General features: G+C 56.1%; 2 protein-coding genes across 6 annotated transcripts in view; both read left to right on the top strand.

The window, feature by feature from the left end:
- The first annotated feature begins 730 nt into the window (after positions 1 to 730).
- VARS1 (valyl-tRNA synthetase 1) lies at positions 731 to 15,495 on the top strand. 5 transcript variants are annotated; one of them, XR_016394586.1, is made up of 31 exons: positions 731 to 844; positions 1,038 to 1,459; positions 2,671 to 2,805; positions 2,901 to 3,039; positions 3,270 to 3,394; positions 3,477 to 3,564; positions 3,768 to 3,868; positions 4,004 to 4,131; positions 8,223 to 8,387; positions 8,634 to 8,715; positions 9,207 to 9,326; positions 9,406 to 9,514; positions 9,607 to 9,701; positions 9,939 to 10,029; positions 10,283 to 10,407; positions 10,492 to 10,595; positions 10,681 to 10,839; positions 10,953 to 11,043; positions 11,161 to 11,266; positions 11,343 to 11,413; positions 11,503 to 11,628; positions 11,931 to 12,035; positions 12,118 to 12,186; positions 12,267 to 12,345; positions 12,470 to 12,597; positions 12,981 to 13,136; positions 13,286 to 13,492; positions 13,577 to 13,688; positions 13,784 to 13,864; positions 13,954 to 14,109; positions 15,335 to 15,466. XR_016394586.1 is itself a non-coding variant. In XM_022566169.3 (30 exons), exons 2-30 carry the CDS (start codon positions 1,073 to 1,075, stop codon positions 15,401 to 15,403), a joined length of 3,690 nt encoding a protein of 1,229 aa, XP_022421877.1. In that variant the 5' UTR covers positions 731 to 844; positions 1,038 to 1,072; the 3' UTR covers positions 15,404 to 15,495. The 5 variants fall into 5 exon arrangements, 4 of the variants coding, with proteins under 4 accessions (XP_022421877.1, XP_089774717.1, XP_022421876.1 ...); XM_022566169.3 differs by having other exon boundaries at positions 2,901 to 2,931; positions 13,784 to 14,109; positions 15,335 to 15,495; XM_089918591.1 differs by having other exon boundaries at positions 3,270 to 3,364; positions 3,480 to 3,564; positions 13,784 to 14,109; positions 15,335 to 15,495.
- Positions 15,496 to 15,979: 484 nt separating this feature from the next.
- Positions 15,980 to 19,356, top strand: part of VWA7 (von Willebrand factor A domain containing 7) — a 13,280-nt gene continuing 9,903 nt past the window's right edge. The window contains 6 exon segments of the mRNA XM_089918582.1: positions 15,980 to 16,482; positions 16,808 to 17,089; positions 17,587 to 17,683; positions 18,281 to 18,391; positions 18,852 to 19,047; positions 19,162 to 19,331. Of these exon segments, the coding sequence (XP_089774708.1) occupies positions 16,252 to 16,482; positions 16,808 to 17,089; positions 17,587 to 17,683; positions 18,281 to 18,391; positions 18,852 to 19,047; positions 19,162 to 19,331 (1,087 nt within the window). The 5' untranslated portion in view covers positions 15,980 to 16,251.

Below are 19,356 nucleotides of genomic sequence, written 5' to 3'. Positions count from 1 at the left end.
TTTCCCTACTTAAATGGCCTACCTATCGCAGCCTTTTGCTTATCCTGTACCTATGAGTGCTTGCTGCCCTATTACCATGAAAGCTAATGAGACACCAAAATGCGTTTAATGCTGCTGGATTTCTTCCTCAGCCCAGCCAAACCAGTACACTCTTTCCCAATATCTATTGCAGATAAATAAATACAAGTGACAAAATACTGTGGAGAGTTGTGACTGGAAATTAACTTTCGCTCGTTTAGCGAACAAGAGTTGCCGCTACAGATATGAGTTCTCAGTATGAAGGGACCTTAGAGGCCATCCAGCGTGACTCCCTCTTCCCACATAGGAGGAAATGAGGGCCAGGGAGGACCTGGACACCAGGAACCTTCGCCAAATAGATCCGCGTCCGCGTCAGGGAGCGCCCTCCCCGCCGCTTCCCCAGCTGCCCGCTCGGCACCGCCCTCCCGCCCGGCCGAGGACCAGCGCGGGGTGCCCGCGGCGGTGCCTGACGGGAGCGCGGTTCCCGGGCGCGTCGCGACCCCGTGCCCGCGCCCCTAGCTGTTCCTCCGGAGCGCGGTCTGCGGCGGGCGGCGCGGTCCCCGGGCCAGGGTCGGGCCAGGGCAGCGCCCGCACACTCAGGCGGGGCACGGCTGCCCCCGCCAGGACTCGCGGGCCCGGAAACGCTTGCAGCCACACGTGGGCGCCGACGGCCCGGGCTGCTGTCGCAGGGAGCTACGGTCGCCCGGACAACTGCCCGCCGTCGACGCCCGCTGGACTCCCCGGCTCCAGCCGCCAGACCAGTCCAGCTTCGGCCGGCGCCCGGCTATGAGGTGGATACCAGGCTCAGTGTGACCACCTCCCTCCAGTACGTACATACATCCCGAACCCGCGTCCTGCCGGCCGCTGAGGGGCTCCTACGAGCTTCCCACACTCCCCGAGGGCCCGCGGTCACGGGAAGTTCCCCACTGTCATTGCCACTCCGAGAGCTGGGTCCTCGGCTCTTGAAGTCCAGTCAGATTCCTGGGTCCCTCGGTCTTACCCTGTCTCTTTCTCCTTAGGGTTTTTCCACCTCGTTCGGATCTCCTGCATAACCATGTCCGTTCTCTACGTCTCTCCTCACCCCGATGCCTTCCCCAGCCTCCGAGCCCTTATAGCTGCTCGCTACGGGGAGCATGGGGAGGGTCCGGGATGGGGAGGAGCCCACCCCCGCATCTGTCTTCAGCCGCCCCCGACCAGCAGGAGTCCCTTTCCGCCACCCCGCCTGCCCGCCCTGGAACAGGGGCCCGGTGGGCTCTGGGTGTGGGGGGCCACTGCTGTGGCCCAGCTGCTGTGGCCAGCAGGCCTGGGGGGCCCTGGGGGTAGTCGGGCAGCCGTCCTCGTCCAACAGTGGGTCAGTTACGCAGACACGGAGCTGATACCAGCTGCCTGTGGGGCAACGCTGCCAGCCTTGGGACTCCGAAGCTCTGGCCAGGACCCCCAGGTGAGAAGAAGCGCAGAGGGGAAGGGGGAAATTTAGAAGAAGGAAGCAAGACTTGGAATGGATGGTGAGCCAGGAAGTCAGCATGTCAGACGTAGAAAAAAATTGATCGTATTCCAGATTGCCACCTGCTATGGTAATCTTGGGTAGCTTTCTTAAACTCTTTGAGCCTTGGTCTTTCTATGTCTGTGAAAACGAAAATTGAGAACATGTTGAGAAGTTGGAAAGATGTGTGCAGAGCACATAATCTAGTGCCAGGTGTTTTAAAGTCTCAGAGTAAGCGTTTGATGAACCTGAAACTGATGAGGTTAGGTAGAGGTTACTGTGAATTGTAGGAAAAGATTGGGTGAAGGAGAGATGAGGAGAGGCAGGCAGGCCTGGAGAGATGACAGTTGCTGGGAGAAGATGGAGAAGTGAAATGAGGAAGAAGGGAAGTAGGAGAAAGGAGAGAGAATCATACCAGATTATAATTAAATTCTTCTTGAGTGGAGCTGTGCCTTACCGCCCTTATAACACCACCTCCTTGCAGAGTATTGAGCACATGGTGGATATCTAGTATTTTTTGAATGAATGAAATGAATATATGACTTAGATCCTGGTTTGCTCCCTCATATCCTGACTACCCTATGTAAATAGCGGCCCCCCTCATTGGAATTCTCTCTCCCCCTCAGCTTCATTTATTTTTCTTCATAGCACTTAGGAGGAAAATAGGGTAATACATTATATATTTGCACATTTATTGTCTCCGCCCCTAGAATGTAAATTTCAACAGGTCAGAGGCTCCATCTGTTCATATTGTCTCCTCATTCATTAGAGAAGGCCTGGCATGCAGTAAGTACTTAAAAAATATTTGTTGAAGCGGTTACTGTGTTGCTTCATGTGACCTTTAACTTCCTGTGCTCAGTATATTGTATCTGACATATAAGTGTTTAGTAGGCAGTCCAGTGGTTAAGACTCCATGCTTCCACTGCCTGGGGCGCAGGTTTGAGCCCTCTTTGGGAAACTAAGATCCCGCATGCTGCGTGGTATGGCCAAAAAAAAAAAAAAAGTGTTCAGTAGGAATTTATTGAATGAATGGAAAGTATTTTTATTATGATCATTTCAGTGAAGAAGAAACGTGATTTGTGGGAATGGAAGGAGGCCAAATGGATTGAATGGGGGTGGGGATTGAGGTGGGCCGAGCCTTATCTCATACCCCTTTTCCTTCCTGTTAGGCTGCACTGGCGGCCCTGGACAGGGCCCTGAGCCCCTTGGAAGAGTGGCTTCGGCTGCACACCTACTTGGCTGGAGAGGCACCCACTCTGGCTGACCTGGCGGCTGTCACAGCTTTGCTGCTGCCTTTCCGTTATGTGAGTCATTGGGGCTTGGGGAAGAATGAAGGCAGGTTCCCTTAGACCTCACTATAGGGTGAGTAAGGATAGTTCATTTCTTTTCCCCACCCCAGGTCCTGGACCCCTCTGCCCGCCGGATTTGGGGTAATGTGACTCGCTGGTTTATCACATGTGTCCAGCAGCCAGAATTCCGGGCCGTGCTGGGAGAGGTGGCTGTGTATTCAGGGGCCAGGCCTCTCTCCCAACAGCCAGGTGGGGAAGCATGGAGGGTGGGAGCGAAGGGGTTCCTCTGGGGCCTTTCATGCAGCTCACTTTCTTTTGTCTCTTAGGAATAGCAGAATCACCGGGACAGGAGCTGGGCGGGGGTAGGTGGGAGGTCAGCACGGGGGAGCCTTTGGGCAGCTGAAATAGGCCATCTGAGACGTAACAGCACTCTTCACAGAGGGTCCCCAGCAGGTCTGCATTTCTGTGCCTCTTTCCAGGCTCTGAGGTCCCTGCACCCCCAAAGACAGCTGCTCAACTCAAGAAAGAGGCAAAGAAACGGGAGAAGCTAGAGAAATTCCAACAGAAGCAGAAGGTCCAACAGCAGCAGCCACCCCCTGGGGAGGTGAGAGGTTGGTGGAGCTGGATGGAGGGTTGGTGCCATGGTGAGCGGCTGATATCTGGGCCTATATCCTTTCCCTCCCAAGCAGAAGAAACCAAAACCAGAGAAGAGGGAGAAACGGGATCCTGGGGTCATTACCTATGACCTCCCAACCCCACCTGGAGAAAAGAAAGGTACTAGGAGGGGGAAGAGAGACCTCCACTCTTCACCTCTACCCTCCTTGTCTCTTCTCTTTTTACCCCTTTTGCTCTGTCCTTGCTCCCACTACTTTGCTTAGTGAGGATTTGCAGAGTCCCAGGTCCTTCTCTGCTGGCCCTTCATCCCCTTCCCAGCTGCTCCCAGCCTCGGCTCTGACCCTTCCCTTCCTCCCCCTCAGATGTCAGTGGCACCATGCCTGACTCCTACAGCCCTCAGTATGTGGAGGCTGCCTGGTACCCTTGGTGGGAGCAGCAGGGCTTCTTCAAGCCCGAGTATGGGGTGAGTGGGCACTGCTGCCCAGGCCTGGAGGGGATGGGGGCGGGGAAGGACAGGGCTGAAGGATACATTGCCTGGGAGCGGACCAGAAGAGGTGACATGAGGCCTTAGTAAGTACCCATCCTTCCTCCCCGTCAGCGTTCCAGTGTGTCAGCACCAAATCCTCGGGGCATCTTCATGATGTGCATTCCACCCCCCAACGTGACAGGCTCTCTGCACCTGGGCCACGCGCTCACCAACGCCATCCAGGACTCCCTGACCCGATGGTGAGCTCCCGTCTTCCCCTCCAACTGGTTCCCTCTGCCTTCTCTGGCTCCACACTCCTGTGGTTCCCTTCTCTTTGCCGACTGGGGCCCTCAGCTCTGTCCCCTGGTGGTGCTACACCTCTCTGGGTCACTCCCATCTGATGACTTAGCATCCTCTCCTGGTCAAGTAACCAGCACTTCCACTTGCAGACTCTCTTCTCTTGCCACTAAAAATAACATTATTTTGAATTTAGCGAGAAATATGTGAATATATTCTTGTAAGAAATTTAAAACTTCAAGTTTCTTTGACCACCCTCCTCCAGATTTACTCCCTCCTAAGAATTAGCACACATCATTGTCATCACTTGGATGTGTATCTTTCCAGACCTTTCCTATTTGCTTACATGTACCCATAGAAATGTGTAGTTTTCCTTTTGGTAAATGGGTTTTTCTTTTCTGTAACATAAAGGGCTCACACCAAACTTGTTATTTTATAACTTTTTTCTTACCCTTAACAGTTTATCTAGAGATTTTTCCTCATCCTTATATGTGGACTGACTTGATTCTCCTCATTGCTCCTTAGTGTGGCTTTACATAACGGTGTCACTTTTTTTTTTTTTTTTTTGGTACACGGGCCTCTCACTGCTGTGGCCTCTCCCGTTGCAGAACACAGGCCCCAGACGCGCGCAGGCTCAGTGGCCATGGCTCACGGGCCCAGCCACGCCGCGGCATGTGGGATCTTCCCGGACCGGGGCACGAACCCGTGTCCCCTGCATCGGCAGGCAGACTCTCAACCACTGCGCCACCAGGGGAGCCCTGGTGTCACTTTTTATTAATGGATGTTCCTAATTTTTCTCTGTTGAAAAGTGCTGGAATGCACATTTCCTATACATGCTTTCTCAAGCTCCTGTGGAAGCATATCTCTGGCGTAGATACCAAGAAGTGAAATCTCTGTGTCCAAGGGGCCTGCCTTTATTGAGTACAAATAGAAGCTGGCAAGTTGCCCTCCAAAACGGCTTTACCAGCTTATACTCCATGAGTTGCATGTGAGGTGTGCCCCTGCCAACCCTGGGCATTATCTGTCTTTGTTCTGCCAGTCTGATGGGGGAAAATGGTTATTTCTGTTACCGCTGATTACTAGTGAGGCTGTGTCTCTTCATGTATCCTGGCCAGTCAGGTTTCTCTTTATATGTATTGTCTGAACCTGTTGTTTGCCCATCTTTCTATTCTTTGTTTGTTTGTTTACTTTTTTAATTGTTTCGTTAGAAGATTCTTTATAGAGTGTATGTATACATTTTGGCTATTGATTTTTTTTGTTGTTGTTACATATGTTATAAACATTTTCTCCTGTTCTAGCAGTTGACTTTTTTTCCCCCACTGTTAATATTTTGACTAGTTAACAACCACAAAGGCTAATATTTCAGGTGATGAATTTCTTTTAAAAAGTATTTTAAAACAGCATTTTATCTATTGAAACTAGGGTTTATTTATTATATTTTAAATTTTGAGACGTTTTTCTAGTGTCCTACTTAACTCAATTAATTGGTCAAAAATATTTACAGGACATAACTGTGTGCCAGCTCTGCTCAGGGCACTGGGATATGTCAGACTTAGCATTTTGCAAGGAATGAAGAGTTGGAAAAACAGAGTTGTGTTAAATACATACAACAGCCAGATTATTTACGTGAGGAAAGGTTACACTTCTTACAGAACACTTAAGCTACCAACATTTTTTTCTAATGAGCACGGTTTAAATCAAATATTAGAAACTCCCATTACTTAACTGGAATAGATTCACGTCAGTGTTTTAGAATCACAGATAACGTGAAATAACAGCCATAGGTATCTCCACCAGTAAGACATAAAAATGAAGTAAAAGTGACTATCTACCTATGTTTTTTCCTTTTTCTTCTAGCAGAGAATAAGGTGTTTTTCTACAAATATCCATGACATTTTATTGATTTTTTTTTTTTTGGCCAAATTTATATGCTCCCCAAGAGACACTTAGTGAAATAATATTTTTATCTTCCTCTCTCATGCTTGATTTCTTTAATAGTATTGTTTAACAACATCTTGAAAAGGTCAGAAAATGTTCATATCCATTACAGCATATAAGAATGTCTGTGATCTGTAAGAGAATGGAGTTGCTACAGTCCTGTCCCCAAGGAGATCTAAACCCAGTGGGGGTAAACAGACTGATAAAGTAATGGATATAATGCAGTTTGATGAGTCATTGAAAATAATGTATGAACACAGCGTTACTGTATTTCTACAGTAATTTTCTCTCCCCCACTCTTTTTTTAAACATTATCATTTTTTAAAATTAATTAATTAATTACTTAAATTTTGGCTGTGTAGGGTCTTCATTGCTGCACATGGGCTTTCTCTAGTTACAGCAGTTGGGGGCTACTCTTTGTTGTGCTGCGCAGGCTCCTCATTGCAGTGGCTTCTCTTGTTGTGGAGCATGGGCTCTAGGCCTGTTGGCTTCAGTAGTTGTGGCACGCGGCCTCAGCAGTTGCGGTGCACAGGCTTAGTTGCTCCATGGCATGTGGGATCTTCCCAGACCAGCTCTGCTGTGTCTGCTGCTTTGGCAGACAGATTCTTAACCACTGCACCACCAGGGAAGTCCCATTAACATGTATCGTTTTTTGTTTTTGTTTCTTGCGGTACGCGGACTTCTCACTGTTGTGGCCTCTCCCGTTGCGGAGCAACAGGCTCCGGACGCGCAGGCTCAGCGGCCATGGCTCACGGGTGCAGCTGCTCCGCGGCATGTGGGATCTTCCCGGACCGGGGCACGAAGCCATGTCCCCTGCATCGGCAGGTGGACTCTCAACCACTGCACCACCAGGGAAGCCCAACATGTATCATTTTTTAATAACAATAATAATAACTGACATTAATTTGGTCCTCTCTCCTACTTTAAAATGTACTTCTCAAAGGTCACCAAAAAGTTCATTACAGGGGCTTCCCTGATGGCGCAGTGGTTGAGAGTCCACCTGCCGATGCAGGGGACACGGGTTCATGCCCCGGTCCGGGAGGATCCCACATGCCGCGGAGCGGCTGGGCCCGTGAGCCGTGGCCGCTGAGCCTGCGTGTCCTGAGCCTGTGCTCCACAACGGGAGAGGCCACCACAGTGAGAGGCCCGCGTACCGCAAAAAAGAAAAAAAAAAAAAAAAAAGTTCATTACAGTTTAATGCTTCATGGGCCACATCAGTGCAGAGCTTGATTAAGAGTAAACTGCATTTACTTGTACCAGAATATGGTAGGTGAAGACTCACGATACTACCATCTCTATTTCTCTAATTCATCCCCTGATTAATTCCCTGAAGTATTACTAACTTCCAGTCATTTTCTCCAAAATAGTCGAGTCCTTGAATTTCAACTCAGAGATTTTATTGTTCTGAGGTTTTATGTTTTAACCTAGTCAGTTTACCAATGTTCTTTGACTTAATGTTTACTGTCTTGTTAAAGAAAATCTCTCCTGCCTCCAAGTTACAAACATGATCGCTCACCTATTATTTTCTTCTTTTTTTTAATTTTTGGAAACGATACCATTTTCTAATGCTTTTCTTATAGTTTTGTTTTCTAAAGTTGACGGTTTTTCTTTTTAACTAAATTAGAATTAAACTAAATTTAGATTTATTTTAAAGTAAATAAGTTTATTTTTGTGGCTTTGGGGAAGTAGGGCGATTTTTCCAACCAATTAGCTAGTGTCCCAAACAAATTTATTGAATAGTTTGTCCTTTCTCCACTGATATGAAATGCTACCTTTAACAAATACTAAATATGCTTGAATCTGTTTCCAGTCACCGTTTTGTTTCCTTAATCTATAACTTTGTTCCTAGTTCCTGTGAAAACTTCTTTTAGTAATCGTAACTTTCTCACATGTGTTGATATCTAGCTGGGCGAGAGCCTCCTCTTTGTCCTTCTTTTGCCAAATTGCCTTGGCTGTCCTCACACATCTCTGTCTGACAGTGATTTTAGAGTTGGGAGAGTCCTGCCCCATCGCCCCTCTCTTTCTCAAGTTCACCGACTGCCTGCCTGGAGTCCCTTCCTCCTTCGGGGCAGCTCTACTGCCTGCTCACCTCTGCTTCTCCGTGCTCCTCCCACAGGCACCGCATGCGCGGGGAGACCACCCTGTGGAATCCTGGCTGTGACCACGCGGGCATTGCCACCCAGGTGGTGGTGGAGAAGAAACTCTGGCGCGAGCAGGGGCTGAGTCGGCACCAGCTGGGCCGAGAGGCCTTTCTGCGGGAGGTCTGGAAGTGGAAGGAGGAGTGAGTGCAGCATCCCTGCAGACATCACAGCCCTGCCTCCCTGTCCCTTGTCCAGATAAGATCTCTGTCACCTGCAACCCTGGCTGCAGGGTCAGACCCTCCCACAGAGGCTGAGGGTCATTTGGCCCCAGGGACAACGTCCGTTTCAGAGGGATGAGTGATCCCCATATTCTGCCCCATTAGCTGCCTGGTGTCTCCCTCCACCCAGGCCTGAATGCTGATCCCGGCCTTTCTGTCCACTTCCAGGAAAGGGGACCGGATTTACCACCAGCTGAAGAAGCTTGGCAGCTCCTTGGACTGGAATCGAGCCTGTTTCACCATGGATCCTGTGAGTAGGAATAGGGGCGGGTCTCGGGGCTGGGGTAGGAGTAGGAAGCTCCCCACGGAAGAGAGCATATGCCCAGGGCCCTTCCCCAGGAGGTGGCCCACTCATAGGAAACCACTAGGGCTCAGCTGCAAATGCCACTTTCTACCCCATGTCATGGCCCTTTGTGTTACCTGTCACCTACCTTAGGAGCTCAAATTCCTTCCAGTGGCACATGGTGGGGCCTCACCCTCCCCTGGAGCCTGAACCCCCAAGATTTTCTGCATTAGCACCTGTCCCTAGCTGAGTGGTTTCCCTGCCATCTACAGTATCACCAGGCTGTTGCCAATCTGTGTTCCCATAGTGCCCTCTCCCCCTCAAGAAAAGCACTTCTCTCCTCTAGCCCCTAAAGGGGTCTGTGTGCCGGGCAGTGGGGCTCTGGGCCAGCCGGGTCTCACTGGCCCCTGCTGCCTTGACACCGAGGCCCATCTCTGGCTCCCCCTGTTCCCCCCTAGAAACTGTCAGCAGCCGTGACGGAGGCCTTTGTCCAGCTCCATGAGGAAGGAGTCATCTACCGTAGTACCCGCCTTGTCAACTGGTCCTGTACCCTCAACTCTGCCATCTCAGACATCGAGGTGTGCCCCTTCCCTCCCCCGGCTCTCCCCATCTCCACCCTCAGCCCCTGGGCCACTCTTCTTAATCTCCGCCTCACAGGTGGATAAGAAGGAGTTGACAGGCCGCACACTGCTCTCTGTGCCTGGCTACAAGGAGAAGGTGGAGTTTGGGGTCCTCGTCTCCTTTGCTTACAAGGTCCAAGGCTCAGGTAGGAGCCAGGGGCACCAGGGTCCTGGGCTGGGTTGGCTGGGGGGTGGGAAGGGCCCAGCGCTGAGCCCACAAGGCCTTCTGTCACCCCAGACAGCGACGAGGAGGTGCTGGTGGCAACAACTCGGATTGAGACGATGCTGGGAGACGTGGCCGTAGCCGTGCACCCCAAAGACCCCAGATATCAGGTGTGGCGGTGTGCTGCCCACAGTTGGGGGATGAATGCTGGCTGAGGCGGCCCCCACGCTACGTGGGGGGATGGGTGCTGAGCCCCCAGCTGATGAGAGAAATTGGATCAGAAACTCATCTGCTGGCTGTTTTCTGGACGTGTAGATGGAATTTGGATGTTAGAAAGTTAGGACCCTGCGTAGGAGGGAGGCGGGCCCAGCCCTTTGTGCGTTTTTGGCATCTCCCTCTGTCCCCAGCACCTGAAGGGGAAGAGCGTGATCCACCCATTCGTGTCTCGGAGCCTTCCCATCATCTTCGATGATTTTGTGGACATGGAGTTCGGCACAGGTGAGCACAGGGCTGTCCTGTGGGGAGAGGAAGGAGCCATGAGACACACTCCTGCTGTCCATCTCCCCTTTCAAAGAAAAAAATAAGCTTCACCTGAGCAGGCAGGAGTTGGGCTGGTTCTCAGGGGACTGTGTGAGGGGGATGGGGGACAGGGGTGATCTGAGAGCCACATCCGTCGGCAAAAGGGGGAGTGCGTGTGGGCAGAGACTCTTCTGAGTCCCTCGTGACCCTGGCACCCCGGCGCACACCCCAGGCGCGGTGAAGATCACCCCTGCACACGACCAGAATGACTATGAGGTTGGGCAGCGGCATGGGCTGGAGGCCATCAGCATCATGGACGCCCAAGGGGCCCTTGTCAACGTGCCCCCACCTTTCCTGGTGAGACTGCCTGGGGCGTGGTGGCTGGCTCAGGAGACGGCGGGGTACCTGGCACGGCCGTGACAGAGCCTGTCTCACATCCAGGGCCTGCCCAGGTTTGAGGCCAGAAAGGCAGTGCTGGCGGCGCTGAAGGAGCGGGGACTGTTCCGTGGCACTGAGGACAACCCCATGGTGGTGCCACTTTGCAAGTGAGGGTGGAGGCCAGGGAAGGGGGCGGGGACAGGTTTCTCGGGGTGCTCACCACCCAGCTTCCCCACCCACACGTACCTGCAGCCGCTCCAAGGACGTGGTGGAGCCTCTCCTGCGGCCGCAGTGGTACGTGCGCTGTGGGGAGATGGCCCAGGCCGCCAGCGCTGCTGTGACACGGGGCGACCTCCGCATCCTGCCCGAGGCCCATCAACGCACATGGCATGCCTGGATGGACAACATCAGGTGCGTCAGGCCCCTCGATGTGGGAATGGCGACTGGGCAAGGGGCCAAGTGGGGCAGAGGCCGGGCACCTCCTGCCCTTCCTTCATTCCCTCTCCTCCCCCTGCCACTTGCAGGGACTGGTGCATCTCCCGGCAGCTGTGGTGGGGCCATCGCATTCCAGCCTATTTCGTCACTGTCAGTGACCCAGCTGTACCCCCAGGGGAGGTGAGAACCGGGCCAGGGCTGGGTACTGGCACCTCTTGAGGGGGCTCTGTGTTCATTGGATCTTGGTGGGGGGACAGGCAGAGGTGCCCCCTTGGATACTCACTCCACCTGTGGCAGGACCCTGATGGGCGGTACTGGGTGAGCGGGCGCACCAAGGCCGAGGCTCTGGAGAAGGCAGCCGAGGAGTTCGGAGTGTCCCCGGACAAGATCAGTCTCCAGCAAGGCAAGGCGGGGCCTTGGGGTGGGGGCAGGGGGGCTGATCCTCACCTCCACCCCGTCTGACCTCTGGCCCCCCTCAGATGAAGACGTACTGGACACCTGGTTCTCCTCTGGCCTCTTCCCCTTCTCCATCCTGGGCTGGCCCAACCAGGTACATTCCCGGGGCCAGCGCAGGGTGGGGTGGGAGTCGTGGGGGTGGGTGCTTGGCTCCCCATCACTCACGCCCTGCTCTGCCCCCAGTCAGAAGATCTGAGTGTGTTCTACCCGGGGACGCTGCTGGAGACGGGCCATGATATCCTCTTCTTCTGGGTGGCCAGGATGGTCATGCTTGGCCTGAAGCTCACTGGCAGGCTGCCCTTCAGAGAGGTGTGGAGACTGCTGAGACCCCTCCCACTGTCCCCTCCCTCACCCAGGCAGCTGTGGGTGGGCCTGGCCAAGGAGGCTTGTGGGGTCTCAAAGCCAGCCTGGGCTCTACTAGGTGATTCTGCACCCCAGTTTCCTAGAGGAGGGAGCACTTCTAATTCACACGAAGGCACTGAAGGGGCTGGCAGGGACACCGAGGGGCCTGAGGTTCAGAGGAGGGCAAGCCAGAGGTAGGAGTAGGGGGATAGGCATTGGGGTCTAGGTGGGGAGACATCTCCACAGGCCTTCCCTTCCCTGCCTCGCAGGTCTACCTCCACGCCATCGTGCGGGATGCCCACGGCCGGAAGATGAGCAAGTCTCTAGGCAACGTCATTGACCCCCTGGACGTCATCCACGGAGTCTCTCTGCAGGTGGGGCTGGGTGCTGGCTCAGGCCGGGAAGGGCTGTGGGGTGGTGGCCGCGGGCCTCTGACTACTCCCACCTCACCCTTAGGGCCTCCATGACCAGTTACTGAACAGCAACCTGGATCCCAGCGAGGTGGAAAAGGCTAAAGAAGGGCAGGTACAGAGGGTGGGCCCGGGGCTGGAGTTTGGGCAGAAGGCAGGTGAGGCTGGCTCAGGACGCTCACTCCTTACCCGCAGAAGGCAGATTTCCCGGCGGGGATCCCTGAGTGTGGCACCGATGCTCTCCGGTTTGGACTGTGCGCCTACACATCCCAGGGTACGGCTCCTCAAACCTGTCTCAGCTGCATCGTTCCTCCTTCCCTGAGGCACAGCTCTCTCCTCTGCCCTGGGCGTGAGCTGGGAGGGAGAACGGTGTGGACTCACACTTCACCTCCACCCAGGCCGTGATATCAACCTGGATGTGAACCGGATATTGGGATACCGCCATTTCTGCAACAAGCTCTGGAACGCCACCAAGTTTGCCCTCCGTGGCCTTGGGAAGGATTTTGTGCCCTCACCCACCTCTGAGGTGAGGGCCTGGTAGGCGCGAGGTGGGCAGCACCCACACAGGTTGCATCCTTGCCATCAAGCACGGCCCATGCTGTTTCAGGATTGTAGCCACAGAGTCAGGAAGCCCGGCTCCTGCCCCCAAGGAGCCTCTGTCTAGCTGAGGAGACAGAAGGATATAGGGACAGATTGTCATCAGGAGAGCCTCAGGCACTGTGGTCCTTCCACAAGGTGGAGGGAGGCCTACCCCTTCTCCCCCAGGGCACTGGGCACATGGTGGTTGCCTTGGACCCATCAGGCTCCTGGAATGCAGATTTCCCCATGGTTCCCGTTCCCATGGGGTTCTGGCTCCCCTCCGCCTGGGCATATGGTGGCCCCCCGCCTGATATGGTGCTTCCCCCCAAGCCTGGAGGCCGCGGGAGCCTGGTGGACCGCTGGATCCGCAGCCGGCTGACTGAAGCTGTGAGGCTCAGCAACCAGGGTTTCCAGGCCTACGACTTCCCAGCTGTCACCACCGCCCAGTACAGCTTCTGGCTCTACGAGCTCTGTGATGTGTACCTGGTGAGGAGGGGCCGAGGGGCCGGGGTGCACAGAGCCCTGGGTTGGCATGAGACCTGAGCCAGCCTGTCCCCCTCCCCGTCCTCAGCAGTTCAGCGAGGGCTGGAAGCTAGGCCTCCCCAGCCCTGAGCCCTGTGCCTCCCCCTCCCCAGGAGTGCCTGAAGCCTGTGCTGAGTGGGGTGGACCAGGTGGCGGCCGAGCACGCCCGCCAGACCCTCTACACCTGCCTGGACGTCGGCCTGCGGCTGCTCTCGCCCTTCATGCCCTTTGTGACCGAGGAGCTGTTCCAGAGGCTGCCCCGGCGGACGCCACAAGCTCCCCCTAGCCTCTGCGTTACCTCCTATCCGGAGCCCTCGGAGGTATGGGGTGTGGCCTGGCGTGGGCTCCGGGTAGCTGTGCAGAGCCAGCCCCCAGCTTCCCTCACCCGCTTCTCCACCCCACAGTGCTCCTGGAAGGACCCTGAGGCGGAAGGCGCCTTCGAGCTGGCCCTGAGCATCACTCGAGCCGTGCGCTCCCTGCGTGCCGACTACAACCTCACCCGGATCCGGCCCGACTGTGAGCCTCAGGCCCCCGCATCCCCCGTCCCCTCAGCCCACTCTGGGACCCGTGTCCAGTGTGGCTGTCTCGTCTCCTTTCTCCCTCCCACGCAGGTTTCCTGGAAGTGGCTGACGAGGCCACGGGCGCCCTGGCATCAGCAGTGTCGGGCCATGTGCAGACGCTGGCCAGCGCGGGTATAGTGGCTGTCCTGGCACTGGGGGCTTCTGCACCCCAGGGCTGCGCTGTGGCCCTGGCTTCTGACCGCTGCTCTGTCCACCTGCAGCTGCAGGGGCTGGTAGACCCGGCCCGGGAGCTGGGCAAACTGCAGGCCAAGCGCAGTGAGGCGCAGCGGCAGGCCCAGCGTCTGCGGGAACGCCGTGCTGCCTCGGGCTACACTGTCAAGGTGCCCCTCAAAGTCCAGGAGGCAGATGAAGTCAAGGTGTGTGGTGTGGGTGGGCGTTTCCTTCCCCATTTCCCACCCCATCACTCCCCCCACCATCAAACCCCCTCCTGCGCCTGCTCTGCCGGGCCCCAGGCAATCCATGGAGGAGCAGGTGGGACCACGTAATCCCCGCTCTCACACGTGAAGAACAGCCAGGGCAGGGGCACAGTCCAGGGTCACACAGCAAGTTGAAGATGGAAGCAGACCATCCATCCATCCTTCCTCCCAGTCAGACCCCTCGTGCACCACCCGCTTCCCAGAACTTGGTATCCACATGCCGGGGGGCTGGGATTGGGATTGACCCAATACAGTCAGGAAGCTTGGCAGATCACCTGGGACCCCTGCAGGGAGGAGCCATGGGGTAAACCACAGGGACAAAAAGAGAAACATGAGTGGAGGCTAGGAGCTACAGAGCCTTGGCAGCTGAGCAGGGTTGTCTCACGTGATTGTCCCAGTAGCCCTCTCATGGCAGGGCAGTATTACCAACACCATTTTCCAGATGAAGGCTGAGGGCCCCTCAGAGCCTCTGTCCCTAACCACTGTGCCTGCTTCCCCAGTCATTGGCTGGGGCTGAGCCACTGGGTGGCGCACATGAGCTCTGAAGCCCCTTTGTCTTTGGGAGTAGACCACTCTGGGAAAAGACAGGACCCAGGACACCAGTGATGGTGGAAGAGAACAGGGAGGTGGGGAATTAGGGGGAAGCAGGCTAGCCAAGCACACAGTTCCCCCAGACTACTCCCTGCCCGTGGTCCTTACCCATCTTTCCAACTCTGACCCCTCTGCTTTTTTTTTTTTTTAATATATATATTTATTTATTTTTGGCTGCGTTGGGTCTTCGTTGCTGCACGTGGGCTTTCTCTAGTTGCCGCGAGTGGGGGCTATTCTTGGCTGCGGCGCGCAGCCTTCTCGTCGCGGTGGCTTCTCGTTGCAGAGCTCAGGCTCTAGGCGTGCGGGCTTCAGTAGTTTTGGCACGTGGGCTCAGTAGTTATGGCTCACGGGCTCTAGGACACACGCTCAGTAGTTGTGGCGCACGGGCTTAGTTGCTCCGCGCCATGTGGGATCTTCCCGGACCAGGGGTCGAACCCGTGTCCCTTGCATTGGCAAGTGGATTCTTAACCACTGAGCCACCAGGGAAGTCCCTGACCTCTCTGCTCCTGTGGGCCTTTGGGGTTCTTTTCTCTTGGCCCTAGGTCTCACCACTCACCCCCTTTTTCACCCTCAGCTCCAGCAGACAGAAGCAGAGCTCAGGAAGGTCGATGAGGCCATCTCCCTATTTCAGAAGATGCTGTGATACACCCAACTCCAACCCTCGTAACTCCCAGTGTTCCACCATGGGGATGGCAGCAATAAAATATTTTGCCACAAAACCATCTCTTGGCTGTGTGTGGTGGGGCTGGGGACGGGGTGCTGAGGGGCTGGGTTCCTGAATCCTCAGAGGTGCCAACGTGAACAGGAGGGCAGCAGGCTGGGCGTGAGGCACTGGGTCCTTGCGGGTAGAGAGGTGCGTCTCTCTGGGTCTGGCCCTGGCCCTGAGCCAGGCCTGAGTCACGCTGCTAGCTCCCCCCTCCTGCTGCCTCCTCCTCCCAGCTCTTCCCTCACCTCCGCACTGCGGCCAACCATCCAGCCGTGGGAGGCCCGCCCTGGTGCTGGCTGCTGCTTGTGGCCTTGGGCAGGCCGGAGTAGAGGGGCCAGGAGCCGCCTGTCCTGCCCACACCCTGCCGGGGCCTCCCTCCCTCCCTCCACTGAATCCGGCCTAGGTTAATTATAACTCTGACCTAAGTGCCCTGTGACACCCTGCCCCGCCCCCCCCCCGCCCCCCGGCCCTGCCTGGAGACCCAGCAACCAGGTAGGGGAGAGGCCTAGAGAGGAGACTTCCTCTGCGTGGGGGCGTTAGCCGAGGGGTGGGGTGGGGGGTGGTGCGGGGGTGGGGGAGGAGCCTCGGACCTTCCCCTGCAGGTGTAAGTCCCTATTGGTCTGAGAGGCCCTCAGGTTGTCCGGATGGTTGAAGGGAGAGGGCGGGGAAGCCAGTTAAGGGGGCCAAAGCAGGTGCCCATGGAGACAGAGCCGGGCCTGCCCTGAAGTCTCTGCTGCTTCCTGCTCTCTGGAGAGCCTTCTGTTCCCCAGGTCCATGTGTCAGCCATGCGCCCCACGGACGAGCCCCCGTCCCACCTGGGCCCCTCACTGCTGCTGTTGCTGCAGCTGCTGGGCCCCGCAGCTGCCTTCTTCCCCAATATCTGGAGCCTCCTGGCTGCCCCCGGCTCCATCACCCACCAGGACCTGACCGAGGAGGCGGCACTCAACGTCACCCTGCAGCTCTTCCTGGAGCAGCCGCCCCCAGGTCGGCCCCCCCTTCGCCTTGAGGACTTCCTGGTGAGCGTCCCTGGGTCCGGTCACATCCCAGGTGGATTCCCCCATTCTGGGGGACTTATACTACTTGAGGGTCCTGCTTGCCCAGAGAAGGGACCCCACGCACACATTCCCTCCTCCCCTCCTGACATCAACAATACCCAGGAGTCCTGGTCCTACAATCAGGAGTCCCCCTCCTTAGGAGTGTCCAGGATTGCCCCTCCCTTGTAGGGCTCAGCACCCTCAATTCTTCCCACACCCGGTCTGGAGTGACAGAGCTGAGGAAATGTAGGCAGTGGTCCGATCCAAGGGGCTTCCCTGGAACCCCTGCCCCCTACCACCCTCCCAGGGCCGCACTCTCCTTGCCGACAACCTCTTTGCCGCCTACTTCGGACCTGGGTCTCCTTCCCGGCGGTTCCGAGCAGCCTTAGGAGAGGTGTCTCGTGCCAACGCCGCCCAGGACTTCCTGCCGACTTCCAGGAATGACCCTGACTTGCACTTTGATGCCGAGCGGCTGGGCCAGGGGCGCGCACGCCTGGTGGGAGCTCTAGGGGAGACTGTGGTGGCGGCCAGAGCCCTTGACCACAGCCTGGCCCGCCAGCGCCTCGGGGCTGCGCTTCATGCCTTGCAGGTGAGGACAGAGTTGGTGGGTCGTGGTCAGAGGGGTCTTCGTTTCCAGTCTTCCTGTCTCCTGAATGGTGCCTCCTTAGCCATGCCTCCCCCTACTCTAGAAGGGGCTGGGGCGCTGCTTGCCAAGGCCCTGGGGCTATTCCCTAGTCCCCGCCTCCAAACTGGCAGCTTCCTGTGGGAACAGCCGGGAGGCATTGGCGGCTGGAGCAGGTGAGTGAGAGAGGTCGGTGCTGAGGTCAAGAGGTGGGCCGTGCAGGCCACTGAAAGGCTTCTGGCTGGGCTCTGAGTGAGATGGGAAGAAACGTGGGAGGCTCCCACTTTGGCCGAGCTCTATTCTGGGCAAGGGAGAGAGCAGTGGAGGGGACTTGGGGTGTCTGGGGCGTAGCAGGGTGGAGGAGGCTTTCAGGCTGGGGAACTGGGAGGAAGGGGAGTCAGGGCTGGAGACGGTGAGAACAGTGAGCTAGTGCTTCTTCCCCTTCTCCTTCCTCTTGGGACCAGGATTTCTACAGTCACAGCAACTGGGTGGAACTGGGGAAGCAGCAGCCACACCCTCACCTCCTCTGGCCAAGGCAGGGGCTGCGGAACCTGGCGCAAGGTACGGCCGGGACCCCACTGGTGAGGGTGAGCCCACAGAGCCGCCTCACATCCTGGGGTCGAATAGGGTACAACATGGCTTCATCTCTGGAACCACCTGTGCGGTCCCTCGGTTCAGCCAAAGGCCAGTCAGCTGCTTCCCCAAGGTCACGCAGCAGAGGACAGAGCCAGGACCAGATCTGCAGACGTCAGGAGTTCTCTGTCTTTCACGTGGCTTCCTCCCCCCACTGGATCACACGGGGGGCTTTCTCTCTCAGTCCCCTCATCCTTCCAACTGAACTGTGACCCGGAAGCTGCCTCCTGTCTAGTACAGGTTCACTTCCTGTCCACAGCTCACAGAGGGCACACTCCCGTAGGATTGGTGCCCCCCCCACTTCCGGGTTTTCTAGCACAGTCCCAGTCTCAAATATTAAGTCTCATTGCCAGCCATGAGCTCCAGGTTTTAGTTCAGAAAGCCTGGAAGGGTACCAGCAAAGGGTACCTATGGGCTTTTACCTTGTTCCAGTTGAGAGGAAAAGCTGAAGAAGTTCGGGTGGACAGGGATAAAGGTCAGGGGCAGCAGAATCTTGGGTGCCAGACCCTTGCCCTCTCTTCCCAGTGGGCGATCCTACCTGCTCCGACTGTGACGAGTGGAGCTGCCCTGGGAATTTGCTGGGCTTCACACTCCTCACCTCTGGCTACTTTGGAACTCATACCTCCAAACCTCCAGGTACCAGACAGGAAAGCCCCCAGAAGTAAGGGGAGAAAGTCACTTCCTCTCCCCTGACCCTCTCCCTAGGGACCTCAGTCCTGTAGCCCTTGTCCTATTTCCTATGGCATCACTTCTTGGAAGAAGGAGAGGATGCTGGGAGGGGAGCAGGTGGATGAAGGCCCACTGAGGTGGCCATGATTGTTGGGGTGGTGGGAGCAGCTTCTCACATTGCCGATAAGACTTCAGTGCCCGAGAGCAGCTTTTGGGGACTAACTGGGGGGATCAAGGGATCTACCGTGTGCTGTGGTAACTAATCATTCCAGATTTACTCCAGATTTGCCCTCTACAAAATATCATAATTTTCTGCTTATCCTTTGCTGAGGAGCGAGAGGGTCAGGGCAGGTCAGAGAGGGCCTCGTTTTATTAGGAGGCAGTGGGTTTTTTACCTCCACCCTCCAGATCCCTTTCCCCAACCCAGGGAAATGTAGCCATGGGGGCCATTTTGACCAGAGCAGCTCCCAGCCACCACGGGGAGGCATCAACAAGGATAGCACATCCCCAGGCTTCTCCCCACACCACATGCTGCACCTCCAGGCTGCAAACCTGGCCCTTCTGGCCTCCATCCAGGCCTTCAGCCTCCTACGAAGCCGCCTGGGAGACAGGGGTTTCTCCAGGTGAGTGGCCTCCTGGGGATGGGCTCCTTAATAGGTAGGTGCTCCAGAGTTGAGAAACCAGGGCCTGGGGACAAGTGTGCAGACCCTTCACTGTGTCTCTGGCCTGCTTCCCAGGCTGCTGGACATCACCCCAGCCTCCAGCCTGAGCTTCGTCCTGGATACCACAGGAAGTATGGGCGAGGAGATCAATGCTGCCAAAATCCAGGCTCGCCACATTGTGGAGCAGCGACGGGGCGGCCCCATGGAGCCCACCCACTATGTCCTGGTGCCTTTCCATGACCCAGGTAACTGGGGTCTGGCAGGAATAGC

The sequence above is a fragment of the Delphinapterus leucas genome, chromosome 10 (genome assembly GCF_059928025.1).
Source record: "Delphinapterus leucas isolate spDelLeu-1000000601 "Yukka" chromosome 10, BTC_Dleu_Yukka2, whole genome shotgun sequence".
Classification (NCBI taxonomy): Eukaryota; Metazoa; Chordata; class Mammalia; order Artiodactyla; family Monodontidae; genus Delphinapterus; species Delphinapterus leucas.
Note: the sequence above shows the minus strand (reverse complement) of the source record. Positions and strands in the feature narration are given on the sequence as shown.